The 25,316-nt window shown below is 53.4% G+C and overlaps 1 protein-coding gene across 2 annotated transcripts in view; it reads right to left on the bottom strand.

Annotated features, from left to right (window-relative positions):
- Positions 1–25,316, bottom strand: part of PLCG1 (phospholipase C gamma 1) — a 37,253-nt gene that overhangs the window by 8,922 nt on the left and 3,015 nt on the right. For both annotated transcript variants that reach the window (XM_086702196.1, XM_086702197.1), the window contains exons 3-19: positions 6,936–7,088; positions 6,727–6,820; positions 6,521–6,568; positions 3,937–4,021; positions 3,757–3,840; positions 3,489–3,523; positions 3,214–3,286; positions 3,009–3,110; positions 2,643–2,761; positions 2,471–2,556; positions 2,276–2,396; positions 1,365–1,533; positions 1,128–1,250; positions 944–1,045; positions 677–864; positions 239–439; positions 45–164 (exon numbers count right to left, since the gene is read on the bottom strand). In XM_086702196.1, coding sequence (XP_086558322.1) covers positions 45–164; positions 239–439; positions 677–864; positions 944–1,045; positions 1,128–1,250; positions 1,365–1,533; positions 2,276–2,396; positions 2,471–2,556; positions 2,643–2,761; positions 3,009–3,110; positions 3,214–3,286; positions 3,489–3,523; positions 3,757–3,840; positions 3,937–4,021; positions 6,521–6,568; positions 6,727–6,820; positions 6,936–7,088 — 1,903 coding nt within the window. The remainder of the gene's footprint in view (positions 1–44; positions 165–238; positions 440–676; positions 865–943; positions 1,046–1,127; positions 1,251–1,364; positions 1,534–2,275; positions 2,397–2,470; positions 2,557–2,642; positions 2,762–3,008; positions 3,111–3,213; positions 3,287–3,488; positions 3,524–3,756; positions 3,841–3,936; positions 4,022–6,520; positions 6,569–6,726; positions 6,821–6,935; positions 7,089–25,316) is intronic.

The following is a 25,316-nucleotide window of genomic DNA, read 5'->3' as shown; positions in this document are numbered from 1 at the left end:
ATAACCCCACACCACCTACAGTACCCCGAGGCCACACCCCTCACCGGAAGGAGATGGCGTAGGAGTTGGGCTCATTCCGTTTCCTCACCAGGAAGGCCCCATCCCGGGGGACGCGCATCAGCATGTGCTCGGCCTGAGCTCTGGTCAGGCTGGCATGGTACCACCTGAAGATAGGCCCAAGTCAAGCCCTGGCCATCACCTCTCACGTCCCCCACCCAGCCCTCGGCCCCTCCCTCACTCTTTGCTCTCGTGGGCATTGGTCTGCGGGACTGGCTCTGAGAGGCGCATCTCAAATTCGTTGCAGCGTAGGGGCACCTGCTGGTAGTGTGTGATGAGGTCATAGAGCGAGTCAAAGACCAGGTTGTCTGTCAAGAAGAACTTGGGGGCCCCAGCGTCCTGCCGAGAGTGGATCCGGCAGTGCTGGACTTTCCCATTCCGCCTGAGGGAAGACAGGGAGGCAGTGAGGAGCAGGCCAGGCCCAAGCGAGGTACCTAAGTTGTTCGGGTGTGGGTGGCCCTGCAGGAGGGCTCCAAAGCACCCTGAAAAGTATATGTGTGTGCATGCATGTGATGAGATCACGTTCCATGGGAGAGCCTGTGACAGAGACCAACTACGGACCGTGGTGGTCTCTGGGAGGTGCCGCATCAAGAGTATACACACGCCAGGAGTGGGTTACCAGAAAGAGAGGGTATAGTCGCCCACGAAGGTCTCGCTCTCTCGCACGAGGAAGGAGCCATCAGGGGCCCCGGTCTCGATGCAGTACTCGGTAAGCAGGCGCTCAGCGATGTGCCGCCCATCCCGTCCTGCCCCGAGCTTCCCGTGGAACCATTTCTCACTGGAGTGCAGCTCTGTGCTGCCACTGGCCTGTGGGGGGAGGGCAACAGCAAAGACACTCAGTGACTCTGACCCCAGCCCAGCCCCCAGCCCTGGGCTGGCCCCTCACCTCCTTGGGCTCCTCCTCATCCTCGTTGCCCTGGTCACTGCTCGTCTCCTCAGAGTAGTAGATTTTGCTGCTGGTCAGGACGAAGTAGTGGGGATACCACTCCTAGAAGACAGAAGTGGGGCCCATGAACGGAGCCCTCCTCCCGCGGTGCCCCTCCCCATGCTTGGCCTGGCCTGGCCCTCACGTGGTTCACAGGGTCCTCCAGGTAGAGGATGCCATTCTTGATGGAGTTGCTGATATCGTTCTCGGAGTACATCACTGATGTAGGCACCTCTTCATAGGCACTGCCCTCTGCCAGCTTCTTGTGCTATGGGGACAGGCCAGGACATGGCAGTGCCCCCTAGTCCCAGCGTCCCTCCTCCTCACCCAGGCTGCAATGGCCTGGGAGAGGTGCTGGGAAGTGTGGGGGGCTCACCCCTACCTTGATAAGGATCTTCCTCTTGAGCTGGTTGGGTGAGGGGAGTCCATCGGCAGCGATGTCCACAGGCTTGGTAAGGAGTGTGTCCCCAAGCACCTTCTTGAAGTACTGTGCCATGTTCCTCTGCTGGGCAATGCTGCAATGGTCCTCAATGGACAGGATGACCGGGTACCTAAAGGGTAAGGAGCCAGTGCAGTGACAGAGGCCTTATAATTCTGAGGGATCAATGCTTAGTCCAAACACCCTCTCAGAGAAGGAGGTGTTAGGGACCAAGGCCCTGGAGGCCCTGTCTGTAAGAAAGCTACCCAGAGAAGATGCTGGCCTTGGTTGCTGGAAGGGTTAAGAAGGTTCCACAGGGGCACCAAAGGGTGCAACAGGAACAAAGGGGTGGAACCCCTGCAGACAGAGGTCCCCAGAGTTGGTCCAGCTATGGGGGCTCTCCCAGCAGTGCAAGAGACATCCCACACCAAGAAGGTAAGGAGAGACAGGAATCACCCTCCAGTTAGTTGCTGGAGCCCCCGATGATCCCTTCAGTGAGGCATGAGAGACTAGTGAGCACAGGTAGGGGTGAACAGGAATTGCAGGACAGCAGGTAGGGATGTGGACAACTCTCTGGGCTGTGAAGGGAAAGGGGTTGGTCGGACAATGGCCTAAAGAGACCACTGGGGTTAAGGAAGTGTTTTTTGCGGACGGGTAGAGCTTTAGTTTGCTCCACAGGCTAGAGAAAAACCATTGAAGAGGGTGGACCATGGATGTAAGAAACAGGGAGGGGCTTAGGAAGAATGGGTCAAGCAAACGGCAAGAGGACGAAAGAAAAATGGGGCATGGGGACAGGGCACTGGAGGGGACCCTCTGTCACAGGACAGAGCTGGAGCCAAGCTGACCCCAGCCCTCCTCCCTTCTCTCCCACTCACTCTGAGGCCACAAAGGCGTGCTCCTTGATAGTGTGCAGGACGTCTGAGAACTTGATCTTGGTGGTAAGGGTGTGTCCATGGTAAATGACTGGCATCCCATCTGGGCCATCCCAGCAGTCCACTGGGGAGCAACATAACCACAGTCAAGAGGGCAGGCCCCCCCAACCTCCTCCCCCAGCCCTGGCCCTCACGCACACTCAATGCAGCGACAGCCCATCCGCAGGCAGCGAGCGTAGGCTTCCAGGGAGGACTCGCTGGAGAACTGGTCCCCGGTCAGGTACCTGGACAGGGAAGGAGAGGCAAGCGTGGTTGGGTGAATGCCTCCCTCCCAAGGGTGGGCCAGGTGGGGCCCAAGGGAGGCACTCACGTGTTGTGGGAGGAGGAGATCCAGTAGTGGGAGAGGGGGTTGTTCATGGTTTCTGGGCACACTGCATCCAGCTGTGAGTTCCACACACTGTTCTCTTTGGAGAACAGGAAGGTGACAAACTGTCCAGGAATGGGCAGGAAAAGAAAGCCAGAGTGAGCCCCTACCCCAATCTGCTGGCATGGCAGTGGTGGGAAGGAGAGGATGCTCACGGTCTACTGTGGTGGGCCAGGAAACCAGTGTGTGTTGGGGGGGGGGGGGGTGAGGGGAACGAGGTAGCTAGCACCCCTAAGGAGAATCTGGCTCCTGGGACCCAGGCGGGCTTCTGGTCGGCAACCCCCATTCTGGCGAGTAAAAGGCAGGGCTCACCTCATCCAGGAAGAAGTACGGCTCTTCAATCTCTCGCAAGGGGTCTCGGAGAAAGCTGAGCATAAATTCTTGCACCTGAAGCTGGTCGACGGCCCACAGCTCCTGGTGGGGGTGGGGTGGTGAGGAGCGCACGAGACGCGGCCCGTGACGAGCCCAGTCCCTACCCCCCAGCCAGGCACCCTGGCACCGCCGAGCCCAGCCATACCCCCTGGTACTCGAGGAGGAACTGCTGGAACTCAGGAAGGGACACGCGACAGAGCTCCGGCCGCTCCACCGCCCTGTGGGGAAGAAGGGAAGTACCTGGCAGCCAGCTGGCTGGCACAGCCCACAGACAGTGAGGGGCCCCTCGGAAGGCAGAGCCCAGCTCCCGGCCAGCACAGCTGCCCCAAAGGGTCCCGCATGGCTCACCCCCTCCCAATGCCTCCCACCTATACGGGGAGGGACCAGGGGAGAACCCTACCGCCCCACTTCAAACCAAACCTCAGGGCACTGGCTTCCAAGAAGGGGAGGTCCATCTGCAGGAGACAGAACCTGGTCAGAGTGAGAGCCCCTGGGGAGGCCATGTGGGAAAAGGGCTTTCAGGAAGAAAGGCTGGGGCAACAGACAGGGGTGGGCCTCAAGAGGAGAAGAGCTGGAGAAATGACACCCAAAAGCCCTCAAGCGGGGCAGCAGGGCTGAGGCAAGCAGGGCGGGGGCTGGGGTGGGAAAGCAGGGGCAGGGGCCATGGAAGGGCAGGTGGCTCATGCACCGTCTTCTGGGCGCTGTACATGAGGCTGCGGTACAGCTGAGCAAACTGCCCATAGGTGATGTCACTGCTGCGCTGCTCCAGGTCCTGCATGGCACAGGACAGGGCTCCGGTCAGGCCCACAGCAAGAGGCTCCCGGGCTGCCCCCACTGCCTGCCTGTGGATGGCCTGAGAATTCCCTACCGTCAGACGCTCTCGGAGGAAGCGCATGTTGGGGACCCGGTAGTTGACCTGGGACAGCATGTTCTTCAGGTCCTTGGCTGATATACTGAGGAAAGAGAGACATCCCCAGTGGCATCACCCAACCTCTCATGACCTCTGACCTATGGGCTGAGTCCACCTGGGGTTGGACAGGTAAGCACTACCCTTGGACCTATGTTTCTGATGGGGAGACTAAATCAGAACCCTTGGGGTGACCAAGAGAAGTCCCCTCCTTTCTCTGGGCCTCCGTTTCCTCATCTGAGCAAAGAAAAAGGTCATGATTCTGGCAAGAAAGGAGCAAACAGGCCCAGGGAGGTGGGTCAGGATGGGGGAGGGGAGCCAATCTTTAGGTGTCAGGCACTCAAGCCTGTACCTCTAGTCCCCCAGGTTCTCCCAGAGGCTGTTGGTCCACCCAGAACACAGGGAGGCAGCCTCCCCCTGCTGAACTTCCAGGCCCCGCACAGCTTGCTCACATATTCCCTGTGAGGGGCAGCTCAACAGTGATTCCTCCCCAGTCACCCTGGAATGCTGGGAGTTTGTGCTTCAATACCCAGAACTGGTGGCGGTAGTAGGGGCGGGGGAGGGCCGGCTCAGTGAACTACCACTGCTGGTGACTGGGCACTCTCCTGGGGTCTGACGGGAAAGTGTCCCTGCCCTCCGGGGCCCAGGATTTGGGGATAGGGGACACTGCTGGGCCCTGGCAGCAGAATGGAAAAGATGGGGGAAAGGGGGGCTTTCCCCTCCTCCTCCTGCTCAGGAGCCTGGCAGGCAGCAGCAAAACTTCCTTCCAGGATCCACCTCTGTACTGAGTGGTCTTAGCTGGTGCTGGCAAGTGCTGTTGAGCAAGTGCCTGCTCTCTGCAGGCACTGGCTCATCTCTGACCCCCAGTCACCAGGAGGGAGACTGTCAGGGTCCTTGCTTTGCAGGTTAGGAAACTTGCTGCATCACCAAGCTTTCCCTCTGTGGACTCTTTGCCATTAGCATTACAAGCTAAGCAAGCTATCTCTCTGACCAAAACACTTGTCTTGACCCAGCTAACCTCTCCAGCTACCACCCCCTTCTCTGCTCCCCTTCACAGCAACACCTTGAAGGAGCCATCCACACTCCCTTTCCTTCCCTGAACTCGCTTCTCCACTCCTCAAGGTCACCAACAACCTCTGTGCTGTCAAGTCCAAAGGGCACCTCTCTGTCTTCAACACACTTGACAAGGCCTGGCACAGCCGACCATTCCCTCCTCCCCAGGCTTCCAAATCTCCCCCCCCCCCCCAGCCCCCGGCCAGGTTTTCCTCTTACCTCACGAGTTGCTACTTCCCTTGGCCAGCACCTCTTCACCTCTCAAATCCCCAGTGTCCGAGCAGCCTGGGATCAGATGCTAGCCCTCTTCCCTTTTTGGGCTATGCTTACCCCCACCCCCCACCTCAGGTGATCTCCAGCCTCATGGCTTGTAGAAGAAACATCTCTATACTCCTGAGGTAACATCTCCTGCCCCAACTTCTCCCTTAAACTCACTCCTGCCAACTCCATGGCTCTACCTGGACATCTAAGGGCGTCATAAAACTTAATACACCCCAAATGAACCCGTAAGCTCCCCAAATGTGCTCCTCCCATGGCCTTCCCCATTTCAGTCAATGGCAACCCCACCTTTTCAGATGCTCCAGCCAAAAAGCTTACTGTTATCCTGGACTCCTCTTTCTTTTGCATGCCAAAATCAATGGTAGGAAATTCTATTGGATTCTATCTTCAAAATACAGCAGAGCTCAGGGGCGCCTGGCTGGCTCAGTCAGTTAAACATCCAACTCTTAATCTCAGCTCGGGTCATGATCTCAGGGTTTTTGAGACCGAGCCCCATGTCGGGGTCTGCGCTAACAGCGCGGAGCCTGCTTAGGATTCTCTCTCCCTCTTTCTCTCTCAAAATAAACAAACTTAAAAAAAAATAAAACAAAACATTAGAGCCCAAATCCAACCGCTTCCTTCCCCCCGCCCACTCAAACTCTCTCATCTTCCACCTGGAATGCTGAAGCGGCTCCCTGGCCAAGCTCTCCAGCTCTGCCCTGCCCTGGACTCTCCAGAAGCACCAGCATTCCTGTGCAACTCAAGTCAGGTCACCAGATGCCTCCCTTCAAAACCCTCTGTGGTTTTCCAGCTCTTTCACAGCAGCAGTCAAATGCCCTTACCATGACCTGATCTCTGTCCTCCACCTCTCCTTGGCCCCTCTGTCACAGGACAGCTTCAAAGGCACGAGCTTCAGAAGGCACCCCCTTACACACTACAGGCCCCTGACCCTCTCTGTAGAACACCCAGAGCCAGTTCTCCATGTCCTGTCTCTGTCCCCAGTGGCAGGGCACACAGCTTATAGTCCCTGGCCTCTCTCACCAGCCTGCACCAAGGCCATTAGAGGGCTTTCTGCAGGAAGTTACTTGTGCCAGAACCACTCGCCTGCCCCCCAGCTCTGCTAAAGGCAGGCCTCCCTGGGTCCTCTGGTTCTCCAGCAGCTGCTCAGAGACATGGCTACTGTTCTGGCTGCCCCAAACCACCTGCTGGGCTACAGGCACAGCTCAAAACCTACCGATCCTCACGATTCCGATCCACTGAATAGAACTGCTTCCTCAGCCACCTGGAGGGAGAGAAGCCTGAAGTGAGAACACTTCTCCAGCCAGACTAGTTCTGGGGAAGTCAGTAGGCAGTGTCCGGGCACACAAAGGCCTATGTCCCTGCCTCTGCTCCCTAGAACCTAATGCCTCCAACCCTAACCACATCAGGGGTGGTTCTTACCTTTCAATCTGCAGAGGTGTGGCCGCCTGCAATGTATCTTCCATCAGCCAAGTTAACCCCTTGATCCACATGTTCACTTCATCCTCAGATGTAGCTGTGATCAAGGGGTAAAGAGCTGAACTGAGGACACATACTTCCTGCCGAGCCAGGAGCCAGTAGATATTCCCTCTAACTACCCCCTACACCTCCTCCAGACCCTGGACTCCTACCTTGCAGGCTCAGGGTCTTCAGGCGGAACTCCATCCCATACAGTATGACAAAGCAGTGTGACTGGTCTGTTCGGAAAGCAGGATCCTCTTGGTAGCGATCAAAATCCCGTGAGGTCTTCCCTGGGCGGATCTCCTTGATTTCTCGAATGTCAACTAGGAAGACAGAGAAGAGACCAAGATCAGGCTGGGGTCTCTGAGTCCACACCAAAATGAGGGCAGCCTGGTTTCCTCACTCATTCCCATACTCTCCCTCAGGGAAGAATGACAAAGAGAGACACCCTGTCCAGGGGCAGAGCCAGGAATGCTCACAGTCCCACTAGCTGGTAAAAGAGAGTTGGGCTAAGCCTAAGGACAGGCCTCTACTAAAAGCTGAGCTGTCTGAGGGAGCAGACAGCCCCATCCTGCGTACCTTCCCTTGCTGAGAATGTAGGCAGGTCACTCTGACCTGGAAAAAAGCTGGACTCTAAGAGAGAGAGAAATGGGGACTAAGGCTGTTCTTCTGTGACGACCATTTCCTGATACAAAACACACAAACCAAACTGTAAAGTCCCAGGGCAGGGCTAGGAAGACCCAAATTGTCTCAGGATCCATGGGAGAAATGAGGGATCAGGCCCAGGGGACTGATGTACCCCTGAAAAGGCTCACCACCTAAAGACATGCCCAAGCAAGTCTCAGCAAGAGGCCTGGCAGTGGGTATCCAAAGGGATGTTTCCCCATCCTGACTGTCAAAGGGCCTGGTGCTCCCCTGCCCTGACACAGTACACATCAGGGAAGCACAGGGGCCTGAATGGGAGACAACCTGCCTCAGCCACTAATAAGAGAGATGATGCCAAGTGACTCATTTAACTTCTTCCAGTCTCAGTTTTACCATATATAAGGCCAAGGGCTTGACTGAATTTCTCTAGTAAACAGGGTGGTAGAAAAACATACATGGACTCTGGGATCAGACTGCCTGAACTAGAATCCCAGCTCTACCTCCCACCAGCTGTGTGACCTCAGCACAATGACAAACGCTCTGACCCCACTGTTTCATCTGTTAACACAGGTAACAAGTAACAGTGAGGGTGCTAGTAAGATCAAAAGTCCTAAGAGCCAAAACTGCCCAGCCCTGTATGTGGCACACCGGAGCTCATTCAATGCAAGCTCCCTTCCTCTGCTCCCTCACCAAAGTATGCTTGGGGCACAGGTTCTAGCCCCAGGCCTGGAGAGGGCCCTAGCACTGCGCAGCACAGAGAAGGGCTGCCTCCCACCACACACCCACATGATCACCCGGTGCTGGCTGCGACCCTGGAGAGGGCAGACTTTCTAAGCCAGATAGAGACGGCTTTAGGGAAGATCTCTTCAAACAGAAGAAGCCTGGCTTACCACCAGAGAGGACTCTTCCTGAGCACTGCCCTGGCACTACAGCCCCTTCAAATGCTCTCAACCCAGACTGGCCCAGAAGATCTGGAGCCCGGAGTAGCTCTAGCACACTACAGTCCACCCCAGTGCCCTCCCAGCTCCAACTGTACACCACTCTGGCTGAATGCCCTAAGGGGTCCAGAACCGGGCCCTCTTCCTCCCCTTCCAGCCACAGGTGTGCCTCATCTATCCCACCTGAAATAGAGGCACTGCTTCTAGCCCCAACCCCAGCTGCTCCCATCACAGCATTACTGGTTCTACCTGGACCTCACTCCCTGCTCCCTTGCCTTCATCAACCCCTTAGGCCTGGTCCTCCTGCTGAAACCCCTGCCCTCACCCCCAAGTCCTCTTTACCCATGAGCCACCCTTCCTAAGTTTTCTGAATCCTTAAAATAACATTGTTCTGATCCTTCCCAAAGTTGCTCACTGAGGAGAACATGCTCCTTCTCTGGCCTTCAAGGCCCTTCTTGGTGGGGCCCAGTGATTTACACCCCCAGCTTCTTCCCTCCCATCTTTTCTGCTCCATCTAAACTCAGCTGGACCAAGCGCAAGAATGGCCAGTGCTTCTTATCACCCATTGCGTCCCAGGCCCTAGGATGGACTGTCTACCTCCCAGGCTCCATCGTCTCCCTCCAAAGACCCAACTTGGAATCCTACAGCAATCACACCCATGACTCCTCGTGGCAATATGTGTGTGTGTGTGTGTGTGTGTGAGAGAGAGAGAGAGAGAGAGAGGAGGGAGAGAGAGAACATTCCTCATCTCCCCCTAGGCCAGGCTTGCTGAAGGACTGAATGAACAAATGAAAAAAGCAGGCACACGGGTGGGGGAAGGGGCCACAAAAAGCGGGGGAGGGTTTAGAAACAAGGAGTTACACTCAGGTAGAAACAGGGAGGGTGGGGGGAACTGAGTCACAAAAACCCAGCCTGAGAAGATAGTTTCCAAGGATGGAAGGAGGAGCTGAACAGGGGAAATGCCCAGATCAGAAACTGCAGAATAACCACAAACCCTGCCCTTTGAAACAGAAACCAGCACACTTTTCCGGTGCAGAGCTGCTGTCATTCCCTCCCACACCTCTCACAAAGGCACACAACCTCACACACACAAATGCATCTATGCCAGGGCCTGCATGCTCCACAGCCTGGGCCCTTCCTCTCAGCTGACCGCCTATCACTAGAAGTAGTCCAGGACGTGCCTACTGCTCAGCAGGCAGCTAGAGGGTCAGTTAAAAGCTTGGGGCCAGGCCTCATGGAGCCCTGTGTGGGTGCACGAGCACATGTGCATGCACACGCAAGCACACACACACACACACACACACACACACACACACACACACACACACCCCACACACTGCCAGCAGGCCCAGGAGAACTTCTGTCCTGTCCTGTGCTCCTGGGCACATTCCCCTGAGACTAGGCTGGAGGCAGAATGGGCTCCTGTCTAAGACAAGACCCAGGGAGGCCAAGCAGCAACAGAGCAGCTCCAGGCCAGGTGTCCAAGTCTCCCCAGCTCCCGCTTAGCCACACTTGATCCCTTATACTTCCCCCACATGAGGAAGTGCCAGACTGGTCCTGATGCCTTCCAAGTGCATCAAGGCAACAGCAGGCTAAAAAGGATGTAACGCCTGGTGAGATGCTCTACTACGTTCTTAAAAGTCATATCCTATGTCACCTCCCAACCCCACTTCCCATCCTCCTGCCTCCCAGACAAACACAGAAAGGGTCTCCTTTCCTAAGAGAGCCAGGACTGGTCCCCCAGGGACTGCCATCAGGCGAGGAGACTCCCTGGGACAGGCATGGCCTCTGCCTTAGTTGGGGGGAGGGGGAGGCCGAGCCACCCCAGCTGTCTGGGTCAGAACTGCAGTAGAACAGGAAGGGCAGGGACAGAGACCCTCCCAGGAGCTGGGAGCTTGGAGAGGAGAGGAGAACTACTTGGAAGAGCAGGAGAGTAGCACCCTGCTTCCAGAGACCCACGACCCAGCACTCATCACCCACTCACAACCATGGGAAAACAATGTTCAAGGAACACTGGGGAAAAGAAAAGCCAGGGTACTGAGAGGCCCTCGGTAGGCTGGAAACAAGGAAGTGAGACAGGACGGGGGCAGGATCTCACAACCAGGGGGACTGTGGCCAGGCCAGCCTGCTGCTGTGTGGCACAAGAGAGTGTAGGGCTTTCACCAATGACAAAGGCCCATCTTCCAGCTCACTCCAACCTGAGAGGGCCTGGGGTTCCATCAGCACAATGTGGCCAAGCTCAGCCTGTCCGGAGGCATGGTGTGCTGGAGGACCAGGTTCCTGAGGCCCATGCTTTAGGAATCGCATGAGTATCACCACTCCAAGCATGGCTGTGGTGGACAGTAACAAGATAAAACTATCCCGGGTATTTAATCACCTACACATCCTCACGAAGATATAGAGACTAACCCTTCTCGAGAGAGGCTTTGGGGTAACCTGCACCTGGGCCAGGGACTGGCATCACATGCCAGCTCTGCGGGCTGAGGACCTTCTGATGGCCAGGCTGCCTGGAACTCCAGGCAGAAGCCTGGGGGTCCTGTGGCAATCTGCCTCCTCCCACTCCCTCAGGAAAGCCTGCCCTGACCATCCCCTTCCTGAAGGCTTGCCCACACCTAGCAGAGGAGAACCACACAGGTCTTAAAATTGCAGCCCTGGGCAGGCCCTCACTCTTTCGGCCTTGGTTTCCCCATTAGTAAACTGGCAATTCTTCTTACCTCACAGTGTTGCAGTAAGGGCTTTGCCAGGAACCAATGATCCCAGTGAGTCTGAAGGAGCTTTGACCCCTGCCTGCCTATGTGCCTAATGTGTTAACATGGAGTCCAAGGGGCCAGCAGCAGGGGAAACCAATGCAGCCATCTGCCAGGGCTTTGCTGGGAGTGAACCCAGACCTAGGAGAGGTAAAGCTAGGCCGCAGCTGCCTCGGCCAAAGGAAAAGAATACAAGCAGCCATTTCCCTAGCTCAAAAAAGGAGTTCACAGGGATGGGGCACCATGGAGGAGTGGGGCTCCTGGGACCAAAGTTCAGATCAGTGCACGCAGACATGCTCTAAGCCAGGAGCTGCTTCTTGAGCCTGCAGTCCCTGCAGCCACAGCAGCCACAGCACCCCACCTGCACACTCATCAGGAGTCTGAGGCATATGTACCCTATGGTGTGGCATCAGAACGGGAGACAAACAGATCTGAAATCACAAAGATCAATTTTCAAATCCTGTTTCCAAGCGTATAGCTGGGCTTCAGTCTGCTCTCCTCTCTGGCAGACCATGGATAAAATGAAGGTTTTTGTTAGGACAGCCAATTGACCATCACATGCAAACAGACTATGACATAAAGATATTCACAGAGGAGACTCAACCTTGACCTGCCTTGACCACCCCAACCTTGGATTGATTTTTATGCAGAAGGAAACAGGCTCGTTGCCTGGTGGCAGGGGCCAGCTGTAAGCATTGAGGCAGAATGCCACAAGACTGAATCTGCAAAACCAAAGCTTGCATGACCAGACAAGGAAACCCCCGCCCTTCTCTCCTCTTTTGGCCCAGGGACAGACTCCTTGCCACAGAGACTAAAGACCAGCAGTTACTCAATGCTGAATGGCTGGGTCAGGCAGGCTTGAAGAGCAACTGCCTTCTGGACATACCAGTAATGGCAGTCGCTTTCCCTTTAAGAGCCTCAGTTTCCTCATCTGAGCCCCAGAACTGATCCCATGCACTTTGAGAGGTGGGTAGCTAGACAAACAACAAAGAGTACTGTTGCTGCTCTCAGGGCCAGCTTAGAACTCGCCTTTGTGGGAAAGTAGGTCCCTAACTCTGGGACAGCACCCAATCTACTGCATGAGGAGAGGAGAGGGTGCCATGAAGGGGACAAACTAAATGACAGGCAGCCAGTTTGCAGCCTGAGAAGGGGTTGAAGACAATGACCATAGAGGACCTGTCTATGCTAGGCTCTTCTGAGGGAAGAGCTGCTTCCGGTCTTAGAATCCTGCTCCCCAACCCCTCCCAGACATCAGGTGGAGGCACAAGTGCCCCACCAGCCCTCCTCTTGCCCAGTACAGGAACAATAGAGAAGAGAAAGGGTATGGGGGGGGAGGGGGAAGGGCGGGGAGGCACCAAACCTTTATCAGGGTATCTTAATGAATATGGCTCAGGAGAACCAGCCAATCCTGATCCATAGCAGATTTCATTCTACCCATGGTAGGCCCTGGGACAGGGAGAAGGGAGCCCAGCATCAAATCCAAGATTCTAAATTAGACCCAAGATTCTTGGTCAAGAACCAGTATCCTAACGTCCCCTGCCCCCAGTGAAGCCACTTTCCAAACAGCCCTACAAAGATAGAGGTCCTCCAAACCTACTGGTCAATTAACCACCCATTGGGCAAGGAGGATGTACAGAGAAGGATCATGAACACCAAACACTGGAAAGGCAGGCAGGAGGCACAGCCCCACCTCTGGGCCTCATTTTTCTCACCTGCAAATTGGGATCACCACTACTGGCCCCTTCTTCATTGGGCTACTATGAGATGTCAATAAGAGACACCAAAGTGATCTCACCAGAAAGAGACAGAAGGACATACTGAAAATTAAACCCCCCAAATGATGAACATATGGCCAAGAACACCACCACCAGCACAACAAAAAAAACAGAAGGAAGTGGCCCATATCACAAATTTCTGGATATGAAACATGCTTTCAGTGAAATATTTTTCCTTTTACAAGGCAAGCTAATTGATGAAACTGCAGAAATTATTCATACAGAAATATACACACACACATTTTGCAATTTATAAGAATTACAACTCATGGTAAGTATGAACGTTTTGTTTGTTTGTTTTTCCAAATCCAGAGAGCTTGAAAGAGGTAAGTGAATATTATCTGGTCAGGTCTGGGGGTTTTCATTACTCCCACCCATGGTATGTGGACTTCCAGATCTCCTCCAGGCCTGTGTGCCTAGCCTGCAGAGGGCGCTGGGGGAAGCGGGGGAAAGTCCAACCCTCCTCCAAACGGGCCAGGTCCAATCAAAGCAGCAAACTGCAAGGACCCCAGCCCATCAGCTCTCAGCCCACAATCCTCCCTCCAAGCCTCTGCACATGCCAGGCCCACCTTCTCTCCATCAGGCCCAATCCAGTGGCATACCCAGTGCTCTGCCACTCTTGTCACACTGTCTAGTGCTTCCAGGTACCTAGGTCACTGGCTGCGAGCTAGCTCCCCAAAGAAGATACTACATTTGGCTCTTTCCATTCCCAAAACCTAGGTCCTAGGAGGACTCAAAATGTTTACAGAGTGCTAAGGAGCAAGAATTAACACATGAGTTAGACTCCAAAGCTCGTTATCTAACAAAGGCAGCAAAGACCAAAGATGCTCAAAGATGGTTATCAGGGATGGCTTCCTGGAAGAGGTGGTGCAGTGGGGCAACAAAGGCAGAGGAGCTACAACCAATATGCAAATACAGAAGTTGGTGAGGTTTACTACGGGGATAGAAGAAAGAAGGAGTGGTCACAGTTGGGAAGGAGGGGGGAGACATGGCCCCTGGGGGCCAGTGCTATCTGGAAATACTGGGAAGTCCCTACACAAAGGTTGCTGCAGCTGATGGGAACCACAGGAAGCTAGTGGAGCTCTGAGGAACAGAAAAAGCAGGGCTCCCTCAGCTCTCTGCCCTCCTTGGCTCTAAGCCAAGGCCACCAGGAGATTCAGAAGAGCAAGTCCAGAGAGATGGACAATCTCCCCCAGTGGGGCACCTGGTTCATTCAGTACAACATGTGACTTGACCTCAGGGTCATAAGTTTTAGCACTGCACTGACTATAGAGATTACTTAAAAATAAAATCTTTAAAAAAAAAATCTTCCCCCCAAATGCTCTTCCATCATTAGCCCTTCCAAGTACAGCCTGGGGTACACAAATGGGCCATTCCCAGTTGCCCCCACCCCACCCCCTCTTTCATTACCCTCTAAAGAAACTACACATGCAGGGAGAGGGAACACAAATGGAAACACAAATGGAACGGACCCTTCTCTTTCAGAGGATGCCGAGATGGAGGAAGGAAGCCACGAGGGGAAGCAACTGCTCTGTGCCCAATTCCTGGCCCCCTACTTCTGTCACCCCTACACAAGTTCCCGTGCAGTGCCCCAAGGATAGGGCAGGCACTGCAGTCCAGAGCCCCCTTCAGAGGGAGCCAGAGACAAAGACACTCTGCCCCCAGGCAGCTGTAACTAGAAGATACAGCTTTCACAGCCTGCAGACCTCTGAAGGGGAAGGATGGAGGTGCCTGGAAGGGAGGCAAGGACAGAACCTAGGCACAGGTGGGAAAAACACCTGACAAAGCTGGAAGCAGGGGGCATGGAATGGGCCAGCAGTCACCACGCTGCTCAAGGCCTCTGGAAGGAGAGTTCCCCTCAGATCCCCCAATCCCCTCTGTTCTGAGACTGTGACCTTCCCCCTCTTACTTTCCAACAGAAACAGTCAGAAGCAGCTCCCAGCTCCCACCAGAGAGGAAGTCAAAAGTGGGGACGGGGGGCGGGGGAGGGGTGGTAGCTATCCACCTCCATTTTACAGACAAGGTTTGAGGCTCGGAAACTTGGGGCCACAGGGTCACTCAACAAAGAGAAGGTGAGGATGGGGCTTATCTCTTCCCATTCCTGTGAAGCAGCTGCTTTCAAACCAGAGTAGCAGGGGAAAGAGGCCACAGCCCCTTCCCAGGGTGTACACAAGGAAACCCTGGTTGAATCTGGGAGTCCAGGATGTACCAGGGCAGAGTTTAGCCTCTGCTTCTGGCTGGGGTTTCATCAGTCACTCCTCCCCAAACACCTGACTGAGAAGGGCAGCCAGGTCTGACTCGGTGTCTGGGCCCTCTCCCACCTTGATAAACAGGAAAAGGCCATTCAGACAGCTGGATGGAGGTCTGCAGGGTCCTCCTACATGGGACCTTGAACCCATATGTACTAACTGCTTCAGGTTACAGCTGTAAAGGATCCTTGCCAGCACATGAATCATCCAAAGTCTAGATTCTAGATGAATCTCCTCTTTGGAGCAATGAGAAAATGGAGGTTCCAAAGGGTCTTATGCTGGTCACATGGTGGTTCATGGCAGAACTAGGACCCTCTGCATGGCCCATAGCTTTCACACCACCCAGACAGGCAGCCTCTTGCCTATAATGCTAGACTAATCCCATCGATGTCAGAGATGGGAACACCATGCCTAGGCCACAAAGGAAGGAAAGGAAAGGAGGCCCCACCCAGAGAACTCAAAGCTGGGAGAGAGCTGAGCAGTTGCCTATTATGCTTATTCATTCATTCCATCATCTAATCAAACAAGTATTAGACACCTATCTACTCAGTATCAGGGCCTGGGTTGAGTCCTGGGTAAACAAAGATCAATAAGGCACTTGAGTTCCTGCCCTTCAGAAAAGCCCCTGGCTGATGGCGGAAACAGATGTGGAAGCAGATAACTGTAAGGTCGTGCAAAGATGGAACAACAGGGAGATGTCTGTGGTGTTGACAGCACAGAGAAAGTGAGCAGGGCTCTCAGGGACTTCTCAGACTGCTCTGTAGAAGGCAGGTCTGAAGGGCTGATCTGTCTGTGTCAGGCAGAGGGGATCATGGAAGCCAAGGCATCAATGAAGCAGTTCGGATGTTGGAGGTGGGAGTGGGCATTCAGTTTCATGGAAGAGGGTAAGGGACAGCAGGCCTACACTGGCCTTCAATGCCACAACAGGGGAAAGCTGCACTATGGACAAGGGCTTGCTCCAACTTTCCTATCCAGACCTAAATAACTCCCCAGGCAGCCCATGGGTCAGCCCCCCAAGCAGAGGTCCTGTAAACTCTGACCTGTGCCACCACCACAGGCTGATGCTGTCCAAGTTTTTTTCTAGAGGACTTGTGTCTGCCAGGCCCCAGCTACAGAAGAAGCTGAGGGCCCAGCAGGGCCAGGTCCCATAACTTGTCCAGCACCTCAAAAGTCCAATGAACTGTTCCCCTAGTATATTCAGGCCACCAGGAGAACCAGAGCACTGAGTTTAAGTCACTTTCCCATCGTCCTCTTTCCTGACCCTCAGAGCAGTCAACAAGGTTGACCACAGCCTGCCTCCTGCTTGGAGCTCTGCCCCTGGCTTCTCCTTCATAACTTCTCCTGAGTCTCCCCCTTCTTCTTGGGCTTCAGGCCTATCCGCATTAAACACTGGCTTTTCTCAAGGCTGAGGCCAAGGTCCTCTCCTCTCCCAATGTTCTACCTTTTCCCAGTTATTGATGCGCAGATTTCAGTTCCTCCTCTTACAGACACCACGGTCCTCACCTCTAAGCTTCAGACCCTTCGGTCCAACTACTACTTGCCATTTCCACGTGCTCACCTCAAAAACAACTCAAAGTAAACCCCTCAAGCCCAAAAACACTCTTCAACATTTCTCTCACCAAAACCCAGGCCTCCTGTCACACCTCACGGGTCAGCTAACAGCATCACCTCCCAACAGATACAAGAACTAGAAACATTGGAACCATTCTTAGCACTTCCTTTTCTCTCAACACCTGCAACCTAATCCTTGGACAAGCCCTACTAGCTTTATTTATTATCACAACAATGTTTACCAAGCACCTAGATGAGTAGGAATCCTATGCGTGTTTTGTCTCCTCCAATGGAGTGTGAGCTCCGTGAGGGCATGGATTGTGCCTGTCAACTTTTAGTCCCCAGGGCCTAGCAGGAAATGGAATGCCTTGGAAGACAAAAAAATCTAGGCCTCCCTCCCCCAAGGAAACAACAGGGGCCTCTGACTGGGGATCCAAACCACAGGGGCTGAGGTGGGAGGGCAGATGGGAGGGGGACAGCAGTGGCCTCCTCTGCGGAGCTCCTTGTGAAGCTCCATGCCAGCCCTGGCTCCCTGCCTCTTTGCTTTCCGTGTTACCACACAAGCCCTATTCCTTCTTGGGGGAAGCGGGGTGGAAGGGAGGTAGGGGGCTAGCCCTTAAACCCCCAGCAGAGTCAACCTTGACCAGGAGGTTGGAAATGTACTAAGTAATGAAAGAAGTCATGAAGGCAAGGCCTGCTCGCCCAGACACCCTCTTCTGAGCACCCCACTAGGCTCTCCTGTTTGAGCCAGCCTCTCCTCAGCATCTGGCCACACTCCCTCTGGGCCATGCCAGACCAAGCCAAGGCACTCTTCTTGTCCTCCTTTTACCTCCTGGGCAGGCAAGGCCTTGAGGCATTTTCTAGCCTCTGACCTCACTCCAAGGTGATGGGAACTCACTGCCTCCCCAGGAAGTCCAGCTAGGGGCTGGTCAACAGGAATGGCTACCTTGGGACCTCCCCCTCCTGATTTTAATTTCCTAGTTCTACCCACTTAAGATGGCTTCTGGCCTCACCTCCCCTAAAGGCTCCTCGCTGCCTCCCACCCCAGCCTGCAGAGTCTCATCCTCCCACTGTGGGCCAGTTCTCAGGCCAGGGACTAGGACATCCTTGTGGAAATGGTTCAGGCACCAGGCATTCTCTGGTCACTGGAGGGGATACTCTCTGTATTTCACTGCTGGTCTCAAGGGGCCCTGAGTAAAATCCTGGACAAAGTGACATATGTTACCCTTTCTAACCTCCTCAGTGGATATGCTGAGAGCTTCCAAGAAAGGCCAACAGGCACATTATACTCAATTGCTACTTCTTTGGGTAGAGGAAGTGACTAGGGTAGGAAGAGGAAAGTTGCCTCCCAACAAGTGGAGGAAAATTAGCTGGAATTGGGGGAAGTGGTCTGCAGAGCCTCAGAGAATCTATCACCCCCCGCGCCCCACCACTGCCAACCCCCACTGCTGAACTCCTGCCCCCAAGCAGGCTGAAAAGCCTTTGGAACCTGTGGCCAGCTCCTCTTCTCCTTCCCAGGGTTAGTCACTCCATGAACTCAGACACACACTCTTGGGCCTGAGGCTAAAGTCACTCAATCCTGTGGGGTTAGAATTTACCCACCACACACCCACACCTTCACAGCCAAAGGCCCAGTGTGGTCAATGCCCTACTCCCCCCACAGACAAGGCCAAGCCAAGGACACTGTGACCTGGGGCCATCCCTTAAACAACCACTTCCCTCAGCTCAGCCATATCCCCAGGTGTCCAAGAAAACAGGAAGCCAACCCCAAAGTGAACGGCCCACCCCTACTGAGTTAGAATTAGATCTCACACAAACAAGTGGTCAAACTTGCTGTGGCCCGGCCCCTCACCAGTCTGGTCAGTGTTCACTGCCAGGGCTTGGAGCTTCCGTCAGACCGCCCACTCTTCACCGTGCCCACGCCTTGCTCCCAGGCACCGCATAGCCTTTGTACAGATTCTCTAACCAATGCTGGCATGCCAGCCAGCAGGAGGAGGGACTCCACCAGGGCAAGATGGGCTGCTACAGAGGAAGCTGACTGTGTCTGGACCCTTGGGTTCAGCCTATAATGCCTTAGGTACAAATTGCCTCTTGCTGGCTCTGGGCTTTCACGGTTTTCTCCATGTTCTAGATTGCAAGCGTCCCAGGATCAAGGACCAAGTCACCTCCTTTACTTGCTTGCTACCCCCAGAGTCCTCTGTGCCAGGCATGGGCTCAGCAAAGGAGATGCCAGTCTTCTGCAGAAGAAAGCCCCACCCATTTATTCTGCATCCTGAGTCTTACTGAAGCCAGGGCCACCCGCCAACACCGGGAAGGGCCCGGAAGGAAGCAGCAGAGCCTATACACAAAGCCTACATGTGGCTATAAAAAGGAGCCCTCCCTGCTTCCCCCAGGATGGGCCCAGTTCCTAGGAGGTGATGAGTGGGGGAGAGAGCTAGTACTTGTGCCTGGGCACACAGCCACTGCAGCCTCTTAAAGGCTAGCCAAGCACCACCTCGAAAGGAACTAGTGTTACAAGGGGGGTGGGGGGGAATGTTAAGAGCTAAGTGAAAATGGTAAGCAGAGACTCTTGGAGTCCCATCTCCTGGGACCCCAGCCCCCTCCAAAGCAACCAACTCCATGTTCTCACTGCCTCTTCCCCCAACCCCAGAGTATTCAAGGAAGACCCATTTCCCACACTTCTTTACCTCTCCTCCTCCTCTCCCTCTCCTGAAGGCTCCCTGTGGAGGTGCCAGCATATCCAGCAAAAGGACTCTAGGAGCATCGGTGAGGAGGCAATGAGAGGCCCTACCTCCGGGAAAACAGCAGGAAGCTATGGTCACAACATCATAGGTTCAGGGGCAGCTCAAGGAGGGCACAGCAGGGAGATAACAATGAGGCAGTGGCACAGCTATGGTACCTCAACTCTGAACACAAAGACACCTTACTACAGAGAGCACGGCCACACGGGCAGCAGTCCATCTGCCCCAACAGCAGAGCCACCTGCACCACTGCCCATGCCAAGACACAGAAATGAATTCTTCCCCAGCCTCTGGTCTCCGAAGCCCTCTCCAGCCTGGTTTGCCCAGCGTTCAGGCCCTGCACCAGGAGGCTGACCCAGAGCCACTGAGGCCATTCTCTGAGAACCAGTGGAGTGGCTTGTCATGGTCACACACATATAGTAGAAGTGAAAAATGAGCCTCACTTGTTGTCTGCAACTGAGATCTGGGGTTACTCATTATCAGAACACACTCTCACCTCTCCTGACTGACAGAACAGCCTCTGGTTTCTTTCCTCCACAGCACTCCCCAGGTCCTGCAATTATTTTTTCTGTCTTTCTGGCTGTACCTACCTCGAACTTTACATTTATTACTGGACCCCATGGTGCTTGGCATGTCAGCAAATGCCAGAGCCCAAAGCCAGGGAAGCACGGTGCTGCCTTGCTTGTTCAGTGTGTCACAAGAGCCCAGGAAAGCTGGGGTTTGGGGGTTTTTTATTGTTGTTTTAAGGACAGAGTAGCTATAGTGATAAAACACACTGGCCTAGAGACCTACTACCACTGGGAACAAGGCAGAGTTTGCAGTTCTCACGTCTAGGTTAGCAGGCCTAACACACACCAGCTAGGCAGGCAAATGAAGGAACACCTGGATGAATCTTTGCATTTGAGCTTGTCATCAAGGAGAGGCCCTTCTCAGAGTACCTCAAGCACAGAGCCCCAGGTCCTCATTTCCCTGCAGAGGCTGAGGTGCAGTCATCATCGTGAGCCAGTAACAGCAAGTCAGAGCAGGGCTTTTTTGGCCCCCACCTCACATCACCTGCTATATTCACCCCCAGCCAAGAGTGTGGGAAAGCGTCTGCTGGAGGTGCCATGGCAAGATGAAGGTGGCAGATGATCTAGATGGAGGGTCTACGTCCAGTTTGTCCTCGGCCAGAAGCCTGGGCTGGTCCAACAGCACATCTGGCCAGAGGGCAGAGTGGATCAGATCACTCTGTCCACATTAAAAAACACGTTGGTCCTCCAGAATAGTCTATCTTTTTGTCATTTTCTCAAGAGTGGAAAAATAAACTGAATACTGTAGTGGAAATCAGAGATCCTACACTCTGGTCCCGGCACTGCCACGAACTTGCTGCACCTTACCCTGGCGGCCCTGGTTTCTCATCTATGAGAGAGGGCTAACCATTCTTGCCCTCCATTGATACATGAGCTGTGGCGGCACATAAACAATACCACAGATAAGAAAATGCTCCATAAACTCACTGCACTATTCAAATACCCAATTTTCCTCATTCTCCAGTCCTCCATGCACAAATTCAGAAAAGGAACAAAGAAAACAAGCAGGAAACAGATCTGTAGCCCAGGCTTTCAGAACAGCCACCAGTGGCCATGCTTGGTGGTGGAAAGAACTTGAGCTCTGTAGTTAGCTAAGGCGAAAGCATACTAAACAAATACTTATTAAGTGCCCACAAGTGCCAAATGCTATGCAGAGCACTTTCACATAAAATCTCTTACTCTCATATGCAACTTTATTTGACTATTGCTAATATACAGCTCTATGAGGAAGTGACTTTTACAGCTGAAAATCAGTTTCAGATAGGTTAAAGTAACTTACCCAAGTCACAGGAAGAGCTGAGACTCGAACCCAAATCTGACTTGAGCCACAAATCTTCAGTCATATGGAGCCCAATTACCAATGGCTGCTCAAGGCCACTCAACACCCTTGGCTCTGCCTAGAGTCTTGTCATCTGTTCCCTTATTGTTCTCAAAGAGTTCCCTCTAGGGAAGCACAGGCACCATGCTTCTCCGAACAGAGCACTCTACATGGAGCACCAGCACATTCCCTTCTTCCTTTGTCACCCCCATTTCTCCCAGGACTCTCCTCAAAGTTGCCACTGACTTCTCCAGTTCTAAGGAAATAGAGAGGGGGCAAAAAGTCTCCTATCCCCTAATATCAGACCTTTGTGACATTAGGCCTCACTTCCTCCCTCTGACTTATTCATCTCTGACCTCTTTGAAGCCATATAAGAGGAAAAAGCACAAAATGGGAAGAAAGGCCATGACTTAACAAAGACTGACAAGAACAGTGACAGCAGAGGCAGAGACAGGCCCTATTATATTCAGGTGGTAGCATTAAAGCACTTCCAGAAAACAAGGGTCTCCAATCAATGTGCTCAGATAGTATTTCTCTGGACTAGGCACACAGAAATAGGCCAATATGATACCAAGGCAGCTGCTTTCAGCCAACTACCCTGTCACCTTGCAAAAGTTGGCAGCAGGAAAGAGCCCTAACAACATCAGGGCTGCTGAGAGCTTGGAGAGAGAAAATGGGTAGGCCCCCTGGTCTCCAAACCAAAGGGGTTGGTGGCCAGGCACCACACCCTCAATACAATAGGTACATTAGCTGTCTTCCACTACTGGGTCCTCCTGGGGAACTTAATCCTCATCTTCCTCCTTGTCAGAACGCCCACTGTGCCACACTCCATGTGAAACACTTTATGAAGACTCTCCTCAAATGTTCACAATATCCTTACGAGACAAGTGCAGCTTATTCCTATAACCCTCTTTTGTAGACAAGGACCCCAGAGAGAAAGTCACAAGCTCAAAGTCACAGAGCAAGTTAGTTACACAACCTAAGTAGTGTGAGTTCAGAACCCAAATGCTAAATTATAAACTACTATGCTCCACTAGCTCATCCCTCCAGACCCCCTCCCGTCCACCACTGCTGTATCCTTGCCTTGCCTCAGCAAGGAAGTCTTGCCCCCACTCATCAGCTCTCTCCTGAAAAGTGCAGCAGCTCCACTGGTTTCCCTCAACTTCTCCCAGATAAAATGCAAGACAGCCCTGCTTCAGCCTCTACTGACAGGCAAGGCCTATAAGACGGAGCGTAACCTATGAGCATGGCACCCTGTGGCTGTCCCGGAACTGCTCCCCACCACCCCCAGCCTTACCTCTACCACACTAAATGCATACCCGACCCCCACATATGGATCCCCAGTGCCTCAGCGTGGGCACAGGCAAGTTCTTCAATCAGTCAAGGCCCAGCTCACCGGTCACCTCCTCTGGGAAGCGTTCCCTGGCTCTCTCCTCTCAACCCCAGCTCACTAAGCCGAGCTCTTGGTATAGACCTTTATTATGGTACACAGGATACATGGTTATAACTACATGTTCCCAGTTCTGTCTCTTCCAAGAGTGTGGGAGTTCCTCAATGGCACAGTCCATGTGTTATTCACCTTTAGTGCCTAGCACGGGCAAAGAGGAGGTGTTCAAACATTTATTGAATAAATGCTCCTCATTCTAAGAGGCTACACAAAACAAGGTTAGCGGCCAAGATCTCTAACCAGTGACTCAAGCCTATGCATCTGTGTATGTACGTATATATGTACGTACGTATATGTACGTACGTGTACACGTACGTGTACACACACACACACACACACACACACACACAGAGTCTTAAAGTCAGATCTGACTGATTCTAGCCACAAACCTCTAGTTACTGTGGCTCAATTACCATTGGCTGCTCACGGCCATTCCTTACTCTTGTCTCTGCCTAAAATCTTGTCACCTATTACTATCCTTTTCTCAAAGATGTCCCCCCAGGGAAGCATGGGCGCCATGTACAAAACACTCTACAAGGTGCACAAGAACATTCCCCCTCCTCTTATCGCACCACCACGTCTCCTAGGGCTCTCCTCAGCTGAAGGTCTTGCGGGGGTGGGGGGGCCCAATGCTGGGTATGCTCAGCTTCTCCAGTCATCTGTGAAGCAGGCCCTTTCCTACGTTCACAGGAAAGAGAGAGCCCCAGCTAAAAAGGGGGCCTGGCAGAGCTGGTCTGGAAACCCACACGTCAGGGCAAGCGTGGGGTGCTAAGGAAACACTAAGAGGTCTGACTTCCCCTGGAAAAACTACAGTCAGACAGGAAACACACAGGCAGGGATGGCTAGCTCTGGAGATCCGGACATGTGTTCTTGCCCATCTCTCACTGGGAGCAATCAGCCAGCACAAAGAAAACCCCCATGACACCCAGCCTGCCCACCTCAGGTGCCTTGGGCCCAGCCATCAGAGCAGGCCTTGTGGTCTGTCTCCCTGCCAGCCTGACAGCCACAGAGGTCAAGTCCAAGATAACTGGTCCCAATATCACCTCCTCTCTGACCCTCACTGCCTAGTCTGGGCGGTTTACTCTCTTCTGCCACCATACTGACCCCTCCCTCCCTACCCCGGCCAACTCCCATCAAAGGTACCACTAGGAATTATCATTGTCTGTTTTAGTTTCCCTGAGAGCAAGGACCTGTTTTCATTTACCATCTAAGGGGCCTAGCATCTAGAAGGTAGGCAAGAATCAAAGACGAAAGCCTGAGGCTCCAAAAGTTCCATAGAAGAGCATGGCTGTCATTCAGAGCCCTCCATGGAATCTTCACACAGGCCATTGTGCCCACAATGACCCTTGACTGAACCAGCTCACCCCAGAAAGGCACCAGAAGGAAAAATGTGAAGCCAGAACCTAGAGAGGCTGAGGCTGTCTGTAATGCAGGTCTAGGCACAAAAATCTGTCCTTAGAGGAGCAACAGAGACCACTGGGACATGGAGCCTGAGGCCCACTGTCAGCACAACCCTGGGGCTGAGTCCTCTTGGGATGGCTGGCCAGCCAATGACTGGAGAGCTGGGTCTAAGTGAGGCTGTCACAAACTAGGACTATCACTCCACGGCACAATTCACTCCCTATATTTCCATTTCGTCATCTATAAAATGGGATAGGACTCCAGACACACACACATACCCAGGACCCTTGTGAAGATTAGCCAAGAAAATATGATGAAAAGTCTCTGTAGCACTCAGCAGGAAGTCTATAATTGCTTTGTATTCATTTATGTCAGTATCTGCAACATAAAAAACCAAACATCAACCTGGTTCCTGTCACATCACCATGACAACAGACACCAAAGCACTTCCCCACCCCTCTTTTTAGCCAAACTATCACCTTAGAAACCAGCAAGTGCCAGGTCCCATTTCACGAGTGGCAAAGTGAGAGAGCATGGAGTTGGGTCAGAATGAGGCCTGATGCATGAGCAGTGTGCATTTTCACTGAACCACAGCATCCCTCCTTCAGGTCCACAGACACCATGAGGGTATGAGAAGTGCCTCTCTCCTTGGCCAGGCTACAAGTACTATACGGAACCCTAGCAGAGTCAGCAGGAAAAGGCCAGGTGGCAGGGATCACAGCTGGCAGCCCAAACTTCCTCAAAGCCTGCAGAGGGGGCTGCAGGGATCAGAACTCACCAACAAGGTACCCCCATGAATGGGCAGAAGTGGGGCAGCTTCAGCAAGAGGCTCCATTTACAAAGTGTGAACTCTACACAAGCATCTACTAGCATTTTTACTCAGACTTCTTCAACCTGGGCCTCCAAAATCAAAGGGCCTAGACTCCTTCTATAGTCTTTGCCTATGCTCCAAGCTGATAAGATCACTGAATCTGTATTTCTCTAGCTTATCTACCCTTGGGGGCTGGGGCCGTGGGTCCTCTGCATTCCTGCCACCAGCCCCCAAAGACCGGAGACACCATGGACTGGATTCTTCCCTCTTCACACCCCTCCCTTCTGTTCAGGCCCCATCTTACAAATAAGAAAGTCACACCCAGGAGTCAGATGTGCAAATCTCCATAGATTTACTCC

The sequence above is a fragment of the Puma concolor genome, chromosome A3 (assembly GCF_028749965.1).
Source record: "Puma concolor isolate L17-30 chromosome A3, mPumCon1.1.hap2, whole genome shotgun sequence".
Lineage (NCBI taxonomy): Eukaryota > Metazoa > Chordata > Mammalia > Carnivora > Felidae > Puma > Puma concolor.
This window is presented reverse-complemented; position numbering and strand designations above follow the sequence as displayed.